General features: G+C 32.3%; 1 protein-coding gene across 3 annotated transcripts in view; it reads left to right on the top strand.

Annotated features, from left to right (window-relative positions):
* The window catches only part of LOC140431189 (cyclic GMP-AMP synthase-like receptor), a 65,323-nt gene that overhangs the window by 13,337 nt on the left and 35,118 nt on the right, over nt 1–16,868 (top strand). For all 3 annotated transcript variants that reach the window (XM_072519108.1, XM_072519107.1, XM_072519109.1), the window contains exons 3-4: nt 4,063–4,319; nt 11,324–11,471. In XM_072519108.1, the coding sequence (XP_072375209.1) occupies nt 4,063–4,319; nt 11,324–11,471 (405 nt within the window). The remainder of the gene's footprint in view (nt 1–4,062; nt 4,320–11,323; nt 11,472–16,868) is intronic.

Raw genomic sequence — 16,868 nt, forward strand, 5'->3', positions numbered from 1 at the left:
TCTGTCCGGTTCTGGAAAATAATCTCGAAAAAAGACCTCAAACCGCGGAGGTGTGTAATTATTTATTCTTCTACTTGCTTTGGCAACATTTCCACACCAGAGGATTCCAAAAACTTTGTCAGTGTAAGAAAATGATTATAGTTTTTTTTTAATTGTACGATTAGTCCAAAGGTCAAGTTTTTTTTATCATAGTGTCTATTTTATCTTCAGCCTGGAAGATGTTGTTATCTCTTCCTTGTAGATGTAAGTTTAGTTCGTTAAGGGCACTGAAGATATCAGCCAAATATGCCACCAATGTAAGCCATTCAATGTTATTAAAATTATCAGCATGTTTATTTGTGCTGTCTACAGAATTTTTCCAAAAAAAAACATTCTGATCTCATACCTGAGCTCAAAAACACGCAACACGATTTTGCTACGAGACAACCAACGCACCTCAGTATGCAATAATAACTGCTTGTGAATGCTTCCCATTTCTTCACAAATCATACCGAAAATACAGGAATTTAAGGGCATGTCTTTAATAAAATTCACGGCCTGCACTATTTCGTCTGACACTGTTTTTAATTTTTCGGTCATTTTTTTAGCAGCTAATGCCTCTCTGTGAATACAACAATGATGCCAGATAATAGATGGATTCATATTCTTTACGTGAGCCTGAAGTCCTGTTCGAATACCGGAATACCGGTCGAGCACCGTTCGCACTAACTGCCACACATTTATTCCACGGTATTTCATTAGTGGACATAAAGTCGTTCAATACTTCAAATATCGCATCATCTAATTGCAAAGCATAAAATCTGCTTGCTTTAACATTCAAAATCACTTGCTCCTTAACATTTCCTGACATTCATTAATTCTATTCTTCACTGTACTATTGGATAACGATATAATGTCCAATTCTTTTGATGCTTTTTCTCTCACCATAGCGGAAACCATAATTTTAGCGCAAGGTAGTATTAATTCTTCTGCAATGGTGTGGGGCTTACCACTTTTTGCAACTAATAAGGATACTTGGTAAGACGCTAATACAGCATTTTCGTTATTGGCTCCAGTAGCAGTCTTAATTATTGTTTTTTGCTTCGTTCTAATTCCGAGGCCTTAATTTTGAAAAATGATTGAGATTTCTCACGAAGGTCTTGGTGTTTTGTTTCTAAATGACGTCGGAGTTTGGACGGTTTTATTGACTCATTCGACAAAACTTCGTAGCATATGGCGCACTGAGGTCTTTCGTCACGTTTAACTTGATACATCTAAATCCGAAAACTAAGTAATCGTCACAAAACTTACGACGTTTAACCTTTGAATTCGATGATGTTTCATTTGCTTCGGAATCGTTTGGTTTTAACCAGCGTTTCTTTGTCACAATCATACTAAAAACGTAATGCTTATCTATAAAGTTATCTACACTTCAACGCAACACAGTGCAAAACAGTGCCTGTAAACAAAACACACGACTAATAAAATTAATGTAAACAATAATTTCGATCCTTAAACTAAACAGAACAGATTACGGGACCATGAACCATTGACTCATTGACTGGACAATTCAAATGTACATATAATTTTACAGTTTTGCAGTTTGCGAGAAGAGTCTCGCCGTTCTGAGAAACTGAAATCAGCGTTTGAACGATACTTTGCGGTTCATGCATTAATTTAACAGAGCAACGTGTCGCGATCACACAGTTCGTTTTGTAAACACTAGACAGCGTCATTCATAGGCGTGATTCATATTCATAGGGTCATTCGAACGATATGGTCACAGAATGTGATTGTATTAATAACGGGTCTTCACGAAAAGATTCGATCTTTGCGAACGGATCGTTTGTGACCTTTTCATCACTATTAGTGCGCTTTGTATGTTGTTTTTTTGTAATGATCGCTGACATTTATTTATTCATTTAAACGTCCATAGATAAGACCGCGGACCCCCTAACACATGCTCGCGGACCCTTAGGGGATTAAATGTCTAAAAATGCCTAAACTAAGTAATGAAAAAGGGATAGAATACCTACTTTTATAATCTTAATCAACGGTTTATAATATATTCTCAGAATATAGATCACTGTCGGTTTATCTAAACCTAAAAAAAGTCTTTAGGATTACAAAAATTAAAATGGTCAATTTTGTCTCAAATAGTATTTTCTCGTACTAAGTTTATAAACGATAAACATCATACTCTTTGATTTCATTAAATCTTCTAATACCGGATCCATGTCTCTCACCCACAATAAACAACAATATTTAGGTTACATTTTTGATTGCGCGATAACTTACAACATAATAACAAACTACAATAAACACAATTTATCTTCCAGATAACTTCTTGTTCGGTACTTTATTCGGCAAATAAATATTTTACATTTTATCTGTCAGATAAGTTTATACAAGTCAGTTGGTAGTTAAGATTTCTTTCCTAGGTGGCGCTAGGGCTTAAATCTAAACTAACATAAAGTTTTAAATTATTTTGTTTATTAAATCTGGTTTTAAAGTTACAGGAATCAATATTTTTGTCAATTTTGCGAAAAAATTCATTGTATTATTAATTATATTAATATGTAATTAATATTATTAGTATTATTAAATAAACGTATCATTTCAAGAAAAAAATATGATTGAAATGTCAGATGTTGGCAGTTCAGATTTCTTTCCTAGGTGGCGTAGTTACCCTACCGGACAAAAAGTGCGAATTGTCGTTCTAGCCTTTTATATAAATAGATTTTTTAACAGTATTTACGTTCAGTATACAGGGGGGTAACCGAAAACTTTTCATCCCGGTTTGGTTCTTATTAATGCAAAAAAACTTACATTTTTTTTTAGCATGAGATATAAAGCAGGGATGACTTAAACTCTTAAATAGAAGAGAATATCGTGCGATATATCATTTTGAAGATTATTTATTTATCCTTTCCCCGGCAGCTCATATTTTTATTTTGGATGGTCAGTTTTCGAGAAATTTGCTACGCCGACAATAATAAAGACCATTAATGAGAAAAAGGCCGAATGGGTGAAAATTATAATGTACGCTCTCCATAGATGACAGATATTCCCTATCGTATAAAAAACATTATCCTTATCTCTAAACCTGGAAAAGAAATTAAAGAAGACACCAATATGCTTACTAAATATTCTAGGCAAACTATTCAAAATCATCACAAAGTCAAGGCTCGAAAATGAAATAGAAGAAAAGGGAGGCCTTTCGGACTGATAGTATGGGTTCAAAAAAACTGGATCTGCTGCCAGAAACCGAATAATAAGGGCGAAAGAAGCCTGCAGGAGCAGGTGGATGGTGGAACTCTTCCTGGACATCAAGAACGCATTTAACAACGCAAGCTGGGGGAAAATCATCAGATTATTGGAAGAAAAGGAAGTATCTCCATACTTGCAGCATTAACGAGGGGTTATTTCACAGACAGGAGCATTACTATAACTAAAGAGGACACAATCAAGACATCTGCGGGAGTGGTAGGACCGCTGGTCTGTAATGTACTCTATAACGACATACTAGAGATAAACATATGAGAGGGAATACAGGCAATTGCATGCAAATACAGCTCTTGAACTAGTTAGGATGTGACTAGAGGAGAGATAACTGACGCTATCCACACAGAAGACGGAGTCCAAAATCTTTAAGGGCCCAAGATCATATCCTTCACTTTGGAAGAAAAAAAGCATCGTATCTGCTAAGAAAGTCAAATATCTGGGCGTAATACAGGACACCAAACAGAGCTTCAGTGAACATTTAATATATGCCGCGAAAAAAGCCGACGAAAACACAGCAGCGCTAACAAAGATGCCAAACGTAGGGAGGTCCAGGGGCAGGTAGAAGAAGAATTCTTATGGAAGTGGTCCACTCCGCCATACTATACGCAGCACCAGTATGGCAGCAGGTAATGCGTAAACAAAAATACTAAAGAATTCTAGAGCAAGCTCAGACAAATGCCTTCCTAAGGGTCGCCTGTGTATATAAGACGATTTGACCTATTGACTTTGAACCTATTGAACTATTTTCTTTGTTGATTGTCATTGCATGTAAAAATCCATTAATTATTTATATTTCAGCTTTTGGACGCCTTGATACCCAAAATGACGAAAAAGAATACTCTTTTTAAGGAAATGTATTTCACCACATTTTTTGGAGGCAGCTTCTATGACGGTTTAAGAGTCGGTGCCCCAGACGAATTCGATTTAGATTTGCTTATGAATCTGCCAAAGATACTTAACAAAGATTTAACCGTTAGTAAAGAGCCAGGCTTCGTTCACTTGAAGATAAATAACCTTCTAGAACTTTACAAGCAGCCTTACGCTGAACGCTTTAAGTTAGTATATTTCAGATTAATATTACCTTATTTTCTAAAAGAGCTTATGTTGACGTCACTTGTCATTGTCAATAAGAATGAATCATTATATTTGTTATTATTTCTATGTCTTTATTAAACTCTTTCAGGTTCATCTAGGTTCTTGTCTACCACCAGATGTTTCTACGTATTCTCCTTCTACTTCTCTCTGACACTCATTACCCAGCAATTCTTCATATTGGATGATTTGCTTAACTACATTGAATGTACCTTAGCATTATTAACCAGTAACTCGTAAATTTTTTCAATTTATTTATTCCTTTTGCGTTTCCGTAGCCACATTAACTCCTTTTATCTTGTCTATTCGTTATTTAAATAACTATCGATGTTTTGCCGATCCACTGTCACATATCAATACCTCAGTTCAATAGCATAACAAGTCCAAAATTAGAATATTTGAGAAATCGAAGAAAAAGAAATTTCGTATACAGATCACGACATTGTTTTATTGACCATACAACACAATGGCAATCGCTGTGACATGTTACATGTTTCCACCTCTATATTCATTTCACAGTAGGTACGAATCACATACCACTAATAAGAGGTAGGTGATTTGTGGTACGAATTGTCGTAATTGTCACATTGACATTAAAAATTTCAAACGAGATTCTGAAAGAATAAAGAAATAATTAATAAAATGCCTATTACGTTGTATACCGTCCAAGAAAAAGTGCAACTTGTAACATGGTACTTTCAGGGTCATTCGATACGCGAAATAATTGATTTATTTATTGTTGCCTTCGAAAATGGACCCTCACCAACATTTTCAAACTTCGGGATGTGTAAACAGTTGTAAAAAGTGTCATGAAGGTAATGAATCACGTGTTAGACCTGTCGATGAGGAGCTTCAAAACAGGGATATTGATATTTGTGCTTTTGTCGAAGCTAGTGAACCCTGCAATAGTGTACAAATTGCTAGGGAAGTTAACGTGAATGCTCGAACTGTCCAGCGAGTTCTCAAAAGGAATGGGTATCACTGTTTTAACATACAACCAACACAAGAACTGTGTCCGTAAGATAACTTTAGGCGGATGGAGTTTTGTGAATTTATGTTAGATAAACAGAATGAAAATGTACACTTTTTAAAAAGTATTGTATTTTCTGACGAATCGTCATTTTCATTACATTAAAAACACAATCCATCCGTTGCAAGGTATTATTCCGGAAAAATAAGCACCTCAGTGTTGCAGTGAGAACGCAGTATCCGCAAAAGTTAAATGCTTGGACTGGGATTTTAGGTGACCAATAGGATGGGTGTTCGGCTCACAACTCTAAAACAACTATTGACTTCCTCAATCAAACGTTTCCTGATCGACTGATAATTACACGTGGTACAATTAAATGGCCCGCTAGATCCTGTGACTTAGCGCCTAACGATTTCTTTTTTTGGGGTTTTATAGGCATCAGTTTGAAGGGGCCACAAACCTAGTCGAGTTAAGGGCAAAATACTTCATTTCCCTGCAAGCATTACACCAGCCCTACTCCAAAATATGAGGAGAAATCTGTATGACAGATTTGGTTACTGTTTAGCACAAGCAGGATATTTGAGCACTTAATTCATTAATCTGCTTTCCTAATTTTTATTTTTAGTTAGGTACATTTTACGAAGTTTGTAGGTTCTTAATTAGGTAGTATTTTTTATGTTTAAGTTTGGAAGAATTTTATTGTTTTTTTTTCTATTTAAAAGTACAAACGATTCTTATTCTGATTTTTTTTCTTCTTTCTTGTCTTTCTTCTATTGTTATAAGCTTTGTCCATAAAATTTGTACAATTTTCAATGACAATAAAGCATATTACTTATTTACTTACTTATTTATTTGTATTGCTATTAAGGCTAAAAAATAAAAAAAAAATTAGTTTTAGAGCATTATAATAAATATACTCTAGAGATGGGATTGCAATAAATCTTAATTCCTATGGTCAACAAAACAATGTCGTTATCTGTATTAATTTTTTCAACTTTAATTTTTTAAGGTCGACAATAATTAACTTAGATTTATATGGCTATAATACATTTTAGTGCATGAAAATATTCAGATAATATTTGTAAAAGTAACACAAATTTTAACTTTAGTGACATTGTTGCACTTTTGAACTAAACGTTTTTCTTAAATTATGACATAAATTACCTACTTTTTCTAAATGGACATCTGCCTGGTGACTGTAGGAATTAAAATAAAATTAGCTTTTTCGAAAATTAAACTTTTAATTTGAAACAAAAATGAATAAATAAAAGTTATTCAGAGTCGGACTCAGGCCCCTCCACCGCTCCATCTTTTTTGGTAAATTTGGATACTAAAAAATAAAAAAAAAATTAGTTTTAGAGCATTATAATAAATATACTCTAGAGATGGGATTGCAATAAATCTTAATTCCTATGGTCAACAAAACAATGTCGTTATCTGTATTAATTTTTTCAACTTTAATTTTTTAAGGTCGACAATAATTAACTTAGATTTATATGGCTATAATACATTTTAGTGCATGAAAATATTCAGATAATATTTGTAAAAGTAACACAAATTTTAACTTTAGTGACATTGTTGCACTTTTGAACTAAACTTTTTTCTTGAATTATGACATAAATTACCTACTTTTTCTAAATGGACATCTGCCTGGTGACTGTAGGAATTAAAATAAAATTAGCTTTTTCGAAAATTAAACTTTTAATTTGAAACAAAAATGAATAAATAAAAGTTATTCAGAGTCGGACTCGGGCCCCTCCACCGCTCCATCTTTTTTTGCAAATTTTGATAAAAGGGCCAATAAACCTGTCTAAAGGCATTGTCCTTACGAAGATCCAGTAGATCTTTCTGTATATTTTTATCGATTGAAGGGCTTTTTTGGAGGCTTGTTTTAGCTGGATTTTCTTATTTTGTCCTTGATTTCTAAGTTCTTTATTATTTTGTTTGATGCCAATAGCATAGAATAATCGGAATGCCCACTCTCAGGTGCCGCCTTTGAAGTCTGTCAGCACGCGGTCGCCATATTTTAAACGGATCCACAGTCTCTGATTGAGAAATTTGTGACAAGCTACGACAGAACCGTAATTTAAATTTTTAGAGATTAATAAATTAGTAAATTTAAAATAATTTAATCTATTCTTCAACTAAAAGTACGACAAAATATTGCATATTATGTCTATGGTTACCGTAAATAAATTAAACCGGGTTAATTGTTCTATTTCTGGATTAAGATATTATACTTGGATTGTACTGAATTAAAATATAGAATAGAAAAACAAAACATTTTGTGAAAGTTATATACAATACTAGAAATAGATACATATATATATATATATATATATATATATATATATATATATATATATATATATATGTATATATATATATATATATATATATATATTTATATATGATGGATTAGGATTACTTCCGTACTGATATAGTCCCAATATTTTTGTTAGTGTGAAGTGAACATCACCTAAGATGCAAACTTGCGGTTACACAACATAGGACGATGCTCTTCTGTTAAATATAATTTTACTTTCATGCTTTTAAATTGGAAATACAAATATAAGTAATTCCTAGCTGTAAATCAATAAACAACGGATAACGGAATTTATTAATTGAGTGTGGAATTACTAGAAATAAAAAACAAATGTCATTCATAAATGGTTTATTTGTAAAATCCGTAAAATAGTTTCGAAACAAATTCAGATTTCTGCTTTAATCTGAACCTTCTAAAAATTGCAAGGTATAACAGACGTTGATAAAGATGTTAATAGAGACATGGGGAATCTAAAATTTGCATTCCATGACATGTCTATCAACTAAGCAGAAATCCTTAACGAATTTGTTTCTTGTACTCATACAGAGTAGATCCGAATAAAATGAAAAAGACAGCAAAGATTTGATTTCACGCACAAAGCGTCTATGTATCTGTTGATAGGTATTTCGACTTAATAAGTCTCATCAGAACAGTTGTTATTAATAGGCGTTCTCAAAGTGAAAAATAAATCTTTTCTGTCTTTTAAGAAGCAACAATAAAATGGCTTCGTTATGGACGCAATAGCGACATCTGATAGAAAAATCCGTAAAATAGTTTCGAAACAAATTCAGATTTCTGCTTTAATCTGAACCTTCTAAAAATTGCAGGGTATAAGAGACGTTGATGAAGATGTTAATAGAGACATGGGGAATCTAAAATTTGCATTCCACGACATGTCTATCAACTAAGCAGAAATCCTTAACTAATTTGTTTCTTGTACTCATACAGAGTAGATCTGAATAAAATGAAAAAGACAGCAAAGATTTGATTTCACACACAAAGCGTCTATGTATCTGTTATGGACGCAATAGCGACATCTGAAAGAAAAAACCGTAAAATAGTTTCGAAACAAATTCAGATTTCTGCTTTAATCTGAACCTTCTAAAAATTGCAAGGTATAACAGACGTTGATAAAGATGTTAGTTATTCTATAGTATATTTCCTACTATACCCCAGCCGTTTAAAAGATGGAATTCAAGGTCGCATGATCACTCGATGCAAGCATCGACAGGTCGTACAAAACTATACCTTCTAAGAAACTGTTTACACCGTCTTCATTATTTGTGTTTAACTTCCGCTGGCTGGTGAATTTTATTAGGCAGTCAGGCAGTGCTAAAAATTGTTTGTTACGAGTACGTACATTAATTTGTATTATTTGTCGTGTGGGTTAGGTTTATTAAAGATTGTTATTAATTGTGTGTTACGTTTAATAAATATGGATGTAAAGACTCTTTCATCTCCAAGTAAAAGAATATAAAGTAAATTATTGGCAAAAAAAACTTACTTAACATCCTTTATAGATATATATATATATATATATATATATATATATATATATATATATATATATATATATATATATATATATATATATATATATATATATATATATATATATATATATATATATTGTCATACTTCTTTTTTCCCAACCAAAGAAAAAAATTAAATAAAAAGTTCCATTGGAATAAACTTTTAAAATTTAATTAAATTATAAACAAAATGTATATAGTAATTTAAGATAAGATTTAGTGTAGATAAGCATAGAAATTTGTTTGGCAAACGACCTTTTCCGTTTCCAACAAAATTATCAAAAAACCCTTTGTGTAGAATTAGAAGACATTTTAACTGTAAGTTAATCTTGTCATTGTTTGTGTATTAAATGACCATATTCTAATCTTTGGAAACAGGTATAGATTGTGTATTAACAGACTGAGGATAGAAAAATCAATTTATATTTATTCTTTCTCTGAAACAGTAATTTGGTCTTCCCAAATGATACACAGAATTTTTAGAACAAACATTAACAGTAGTAAACAAGATTTGAGCTTTTGATTGGATAGTCGTTTTTGAATGGTAATGGGGTTAGCCTGATTAGGAGACGGGGAGAGGCAGTGGTAATTTGGCCATCGAAGGAAACAGTCGTTTGTTAGAAGATAGGGTGTGGTTCGTGAGTTTGGATACCGGCATTGTGAAAAGAAGTAATTAGTTTTGCAGAAGATAACAAGTAGATTAAAAGAGGTCCTTGTATCTACCGTGGGCATTTTGTGAAGTATATGTGAAAGTAGTTTTACGGCATCAAGTTGAAAAAAGAAGGTCCTTGTGGCATAAATAAGTAGCTGAGTTTTTGGAGAAGTAAATTAGGTGTTTTTGTGTAGTCTGCAGGAGGTTTGCAGAGACGTTAGGAAGGAGCCGAGGTGCCAAAGAGGAGAGATCATATCGTTGAGGAGACTGGATTTTTCTGGGTATGTGCCAACATACAATGCAATGAGAAAAAAAAACTGTAAGTGTTTTGTACAATTGAAATTGGTATCTGTGATGGATCTGTGTTGACATCATGTTCATTATCAATAAAATTTAAAGAATTGAGTTTTGTTTGACTAATCAAAAGTTAAAGTTTTGTTGTTTTTTGTTTCAAGTAAAGAAAAGTTTAAGAAAAATTGGTTTTCACTTATTATAAATTTTAAGTAGATTTAAAATCTTATTATTATAAAAATTTTATTTATTTTCTTGTATGCTGATTGATAAGATAGCGGCAGTTGTTGTATTGCATTGTTTTATTCCTTTTTTTATATAAAATAAAGAATACTTAATTTTTGTAATATACTATTTTCTTTTTTTATTATCCTTCTTCTCTATCTCGATAAAGGACAACTAGAAAATCTTTGAATCCATCGAACACAGGTAATATAAGGAGTCTTATTATACATTTGATAACAATTAAATTATAATTTTTTTATTGGCTCAATAAATTAAAATCAAAGTCAAAATAAACAATCATAACAATATATATATATATATATATATATATATATATATATATATATATATATATATATATATATATTATTATGTATTAATTCTAATTATTGTAAAATTCTTGACATTTACTTTTAAAATTATTAATTTGTTTACTAAATTTAAATTTTACTATAATGTATATCGAAACAAAGACGTGTTTTTCAATCATTTAAATCATATTTTTCTTTGTCAACCGATTCGTGCGAATAAAGGTATTCTATTCAAACGAATCGCATTCCATCAAATTTATAAGCCGAATTTATCTCTTAATTCTTTTTAAAGTTGACTACTTTTGACATATTATATAAAAAAAATTTATTTGTCCACCCGGTAAAAATAGAAACTTAGAATTTAAATCTATACGCCAAAGGCAATAAAATGTTTAAATTTAATATAAATCAATAACCTGTAAAAAACTGTATAAATGTATTATAGCGAGAGTTAGTTCGTTTTTGTTGAGCGGTGTAAACGTGGGAAAAGTGGTAACATAGGGAGAGGAACGTTTAAGAGTGCATGCCATTCACGTGATCATTCCATCTTTTCAGCGGCCAAACTATAGAGATATAAATATATCCTGTCAAAATATTGCATATTGTAACAGGATATAACTAAAATAATTATTTTTCCACATTGTTTTGTAATGTTTTTAGAGGTTTGGACAAATTATTAGACGATAAACAGTATCTTGATAATAACAAGGTTCGTCGGTGGATGGAAGGTATAGTGTCACAGACCTTAAACGACTTTCCTCTAGAGAAGGACTACCGCGTAATTCAAATTTCAAAGGGAAAGTTTTTGGTAAGTACTTTTTTGCACCTGATATCCATTTTTCAGTTTAATTATTTGTTTCTTGTGCGGATGTTCTCAATACATTTTTACTAGTAGGAATATCCACTCTTTGAACTGAAAATCTAAACGTCAGAATTGTTATGATATATTATTAGGCAACCCAGACTACTGTGTAATAGCGTCGAAAAACGGAAGATAAGCAGGAGGTACATATTTTTTTACTGTTGGTATAATAGTGTTTCTTGTATTTAAGTGGGAGTTTTTCTTTATATGCCAATGGAAGCATGTTTAGGTCTATGAATGTACCTGGGTTTTTAAATAAAGGGTAACAGGTTACACAAGTAGGATTGTGAGATTCTGTAAGCCACACATTTTCTGGCATTGTAGAATCATAAATAAATATTCGGTACTTGGATATTGTAAATGGTTTTTTCTTGACAACTGAAGTCTTTTTAAAGTGTGCCTCCAAAAATAAAGTAACATCAAAGTCGCGATCACATGGTAGAAAGCTGTGATTTGGCTCTGGAAAATGATGTATGTACTATTTTTAAACATCGTTTATTATTAACTAAAACTGTTAACAAATGAACCATTACAGCATTTTTGTTTTGCCCGGCGCAGTTGACAGAAAATATATAAAGGGTTTTTACTTGGTCGCTTATATAATTTTTAATAAAATGCCATAAATACGAGGTAGTCACTATGCAACCCTTTTTTTATGTAGTTTCATCTGGCATGTAATTAACCGACTGATTTTTTTCTGCACGAATGAAATAGTTGATTGTATACCCAAATCAGGTATACAAAAATTGTATACCTGTTTTTTCTTTAAGATCATCACGCGCTTTTCGCACGTGAAGTTCTTTTTGAACTTCCAACTTTTCTTTTCCTTCTCAGTTGAGGCAGACTCTAACTGCACTTTCAATGCATCGCAAGTTGAGCACGTATCAGTTCTTGCATATCCAAAAGACAGGTTAAAATTTTCTTTAAAATATCTATGATAGAAATCATAGGTTAGGATTAATTTTTTCGTGCTTCATTAACAAAGTGTATTGTTCTAACTCGTACTCCTGCAAATAAAGTTCATGCATTCTCTTTACGTTAAGATCGGCTGGAAGGTATTTTTTTTGCGACTCGTTACGAGAATAATGGGACTCGCATGAAGAAAACTTTTAATGTGGTCATTGAGAGTAGCGACTATCTCATCTGGTATTTTATTAGGCCGATTATGATGCTTTCCCCTTACATATTTGTCAGGTAGGTTTCCAGTAGCTCGAAAATTTAAAATTCTTTGAACACGACTTTTAGTAATAGCGGGCATATTACAAAATGCAGTGCGACAAACTGAAAAACTTTTTGTTGATACTTTAATATGGTACCGTTCGCGTCATAAAAAACTGGTACAACTCTTATTACCGAAAATCATGTTTTTCAAGTTGTGTAAGTTGATCTTGTCACATGTGTCATTCTAATTTCTAGGGCACTGTTGCCAGTTCAACGAAAATATTATATGAAATCAGCTAAAAGCAGGGCTCTGTGACAGACCGCCAGTTTTGAGTATTCTAAAAACTAAAACATCGAGCATTCTCGATCAGTCAGTCACATTAAATTTGTTTAAACATGCAATCCTAAAAAATTCTCATATTAATTTTGTAATTTTTCATTATCTCAATTAAGTACTCATACCTTGATTTGTATTTTATTATAATTTATGAAAATATTTCAATTCAAATATAGTGATAGATAAAATCAATCTAGACATAACTTTAAATTATTATAATAAAACATTACAGTGAGGTATTGGATCTGTCACTTTATAATCTACGTTGGATAAAGTATAATGTTAGTTTTTGTTAATGTTATCGTTCATATAATAAATAATAATTTAATTTTGGTAGTTGGCCTGTGACTAAACTTATTGATACAAAATACAGTTCGTGTTCGCTAGGTAATTGAAGTAAAAAATTAGATACAGTAGATGCGTTTTAATGTTCCCTGTGCCAATAATCTAGGTTTAAAGATCCTTCAAATATTTTGGATATTAGCTGAACCCTATCTCTGGTTATTAAATTTATTAAATACGGTTTTTTATTGTTAATGATAAAAATAATACCTATCTAATAATAACTTTATTTTTTTTTTTAATTAGATTTAGTGCAATTCCGTTATCTGTGATGGCAACAGCGAATTAATTCACGAACCACTGTATCCAGTCTGAACCCAGGTTTACATTGGGAAAAAAAAGTGTACCAGTTTTATATGACGGGAAGTGTACTTATATGAATTTTTTTTCGTTTCGGTAAAACGAACGAAACAAATTGTAAAAATTTCTTCTTTTTCCAGCTTTGTAAACTTATCGAAGCACTCATTCTTACATGTGCATCTAGGTCCTGTCTTTTCTGAGGAATAACTATTCTCTTCGTGGTGACGTACTTCTTCTTCTTCTTTAGGTACCGTCTCCTCTAAGGAGGTTGGTAATCATCACAGCTATTTTCACTTTTGAGATTGCAGCTCTGAACAAGTCGACGGAACTGCAATTATACCACTTTCTCAGATTGTTGAGCCAGGATATGCGTCTTCTTCCAATACTTCGTTTTCCCTGCATTATGGTTTGTAGTAACACATATTTATCTCCTCTCATAACGTGGCCGAGATATTGTAACTTTCTTATCTTAATCGTATTCATGATTTCCATTTCATCATCTTTCTGAGGACCTCAACATTTGTTATTCGGTCTACCCAACTTATTTTTAATATTCTTCGGTACGTCCACATCTCGAATGCCTCAAGTCGATCGCTCACCTCTTTCTTTAAGGTCCAGGCCTCCACCCCATACAGCAGCACCGAAAACACATATGAACGTAATATTCTTATTTTGAGTTGCAAACTAAGGTCTCTACTGCATAATACTTTTCTCATCTTATTAAATGTTGCTCTAGCTTGTCCAATTCTCATTTTTATTTCTTCTGTATACTCGTTATTTTCATTAATAATTGTACCAAGATATCTGTATTTTTTTACTTTTTGTATTGGAACTTCTCTTATGTTTAAAATATATTGTTGTTGTGTTTTGGAAATTGTCATAAATTTTGTTTTATTAGCGTTAAGCGTTAGTCCGCTTTCCTCACTAGCATTTACTACATAGTATCATCGGCATATCTGATATTGTTGATGGGTCTGCCGTTTACTTTTATTCCAATTGTTACATTATCGAGTGATTTTTTAATTATTTCTTCCGAATATATATTGAACAATAAGGGAGAGAGTATGCAACCTTGTCTTACGCCTCTTTTTATCTCTACATACTTCCTCCGAAAGTTCTTTGCCTACTCTGACTTTTGCCGTTTGGTTAAAGTAGAGATGAGTTATTATTCTTAACTCTTTTTTGTCAATGTGTTTATCTTTAAGTAACTGTATAAGACGGTTGTGTCGGACCTTATCGAACGCCTTATTGTTATCAATAAAACAAACATAGAGTCGTTGATTTACATCCATACATCTTTGCATGAGGACGTTAAATCCGAATAATGCCTGTCGTGTACCCATGGCATTCCTAAATCCAAATTGGGTTTCAGTGATGTCTTGTTCCACTTTTCTGAAAATTCTTAAATGGATAATTTTTAAGAATATTTTTAGTATGTGACTCATTAGACTAATTATTCGGTGGTCATTACATTGCCTTGCATTAGGTAATGTAATAAATGTTGATTTGAGCCAATCTCTCGGAATAATACCCGTATTATATATATAGTATTATATAAATAAAAGTATAAGTAATAAGTAATAAGTATAAGTAAATAAAGTATAAGTCTACTAATACATTGATCTGATCTTCTGATATTAATTTAATTATTTCAGTTGGAATTGTGTCAGGCCCCTCAGTTTTATTAGATTTTGCCAGATTTATTGCATGTCTTATTTCATCCTTAGTTATATTTGGACCTATATCATGTTCCTCGCAATCGTTCATGCTATCTTGTTGTGTCCTGTCGTCCTCAAACTATTCTTGGATGTATTCTCTCCATCTGTTTAGTTTGCCTTTGATATCAGATATTCTTTTACCGTTCGTATCAACCAGGGTGTTACTATTGTTGGACCGTCTTATACCTGATAATTCTTTAATTTTTTTGTGCAATTCAAAACTGTCATGATTTCTCTGGAGTTCTTCTATCTCTAAACCTTTGTCGTTGTACCACTTCTCTTTAGCTGCCCGTATTTTTAACCTGATCTCCTTGTGTGTGGCTTTCTATTCGTTTACATTTTTGTTTTTGTATGATCTTCTTTTGTCCATTAGTTGCCGGATCTCATCTATCAACCATGGAGTCTTAGCTTCATCGATTTTGTGACTACTCAGCGTATCTTTAATTGTCATCATTAATGTATTCTTAAATGTTTCCCATTTTTCGTTGGAATCTTTATTATCATTGATTATTGTTTTGCTTAACTGCTTGTTAATTTTCAACGTTAGTTCTCCTTTTATATTCGGGTGTTTTAGCAGAGTGCTTATTTGTTGTGTCTTGTTGATTTTTTATTTTCTTTAAGTGGATTTCGAATTTTACGATTACTGGATTGTGGTCTGATGACACATCTGTTCCTGGCTATGTCTTTGCCGATTTGATGGAGTTACGGTATCTCTTATTGATAAGGATATAATCTATCTGGTTTCTGATAATTTTTTCTTTGCTATCCATAGGTGATTTCCATGTATATAATCTACGTGGTGGTAACTCAAAGAATGTATTTGTCGCTATCGTTTCAAACTCCTGACAGAATTCGGTCATTCTTTCCCTTCTTTCGTTCCTTATTCCTAGTCCGAATTCACCAATACTGTCTTGGAATACCTTTTCCTAATTTGGCATTAAAATCCCCGATTGTTATTGTTATGTCTCTAATATTGGTGCTGTCTAGTGCTTTTTTAATGTCAGTGTAGAACTCTTCTATTTAATTTTCATCTTTATCTGCAGTGGGGGCGTACACCTGTAAGATATTAAGGTATTATTAAGACATTGATTTTTCTTTCATTGGGATTAATACCTTTTGGCATTTCCTAATCCCTCCAGAGCTTTAGAAGATGAACCTCCAGGTGACGTACTGCTGACTACTATTCCCTGCCAGCATCGCCTGTTTCGTTTCCATCCTGAAGGTAAACGCTTTCTGTTTTTGACCTTATAGATGTATCGGTTTTGGTATTATCTAAAAAAAAATTAACAAAATATACAGAGAGCAAGGTAACACCCAAAAATACGCCTAAAACTGTACTCGTAAAATTCTTAATTATTTTTCTACCAGACAGGGAACAAAAACGTTTTTTTCTGTTTTTGTTTTTTTTTTAACCCCCGATGTAGAACGGAGTGGGGTTATAATTTATTTTAATGTGTGTAAGTGCGCAGTGTGTATGTGTATGTG

This window comes from Diabrotica undecimpunctata, unplaced genomic scaffold, assembly GCF_040954645.1.
Source record: "Diabrotica undecimpunctata isolate CICGRU unplaced genomic scaffold, icDiaUnde3 ctg00000593.1, whole genome shotgun sequence".
Lineage (NCBI taxonomy): Eukaryota > Metazoa > Arthropoda > Insecta > Coleoptera > Chrysomelidae > Diabrotica > Diabrotica undecimpunctata.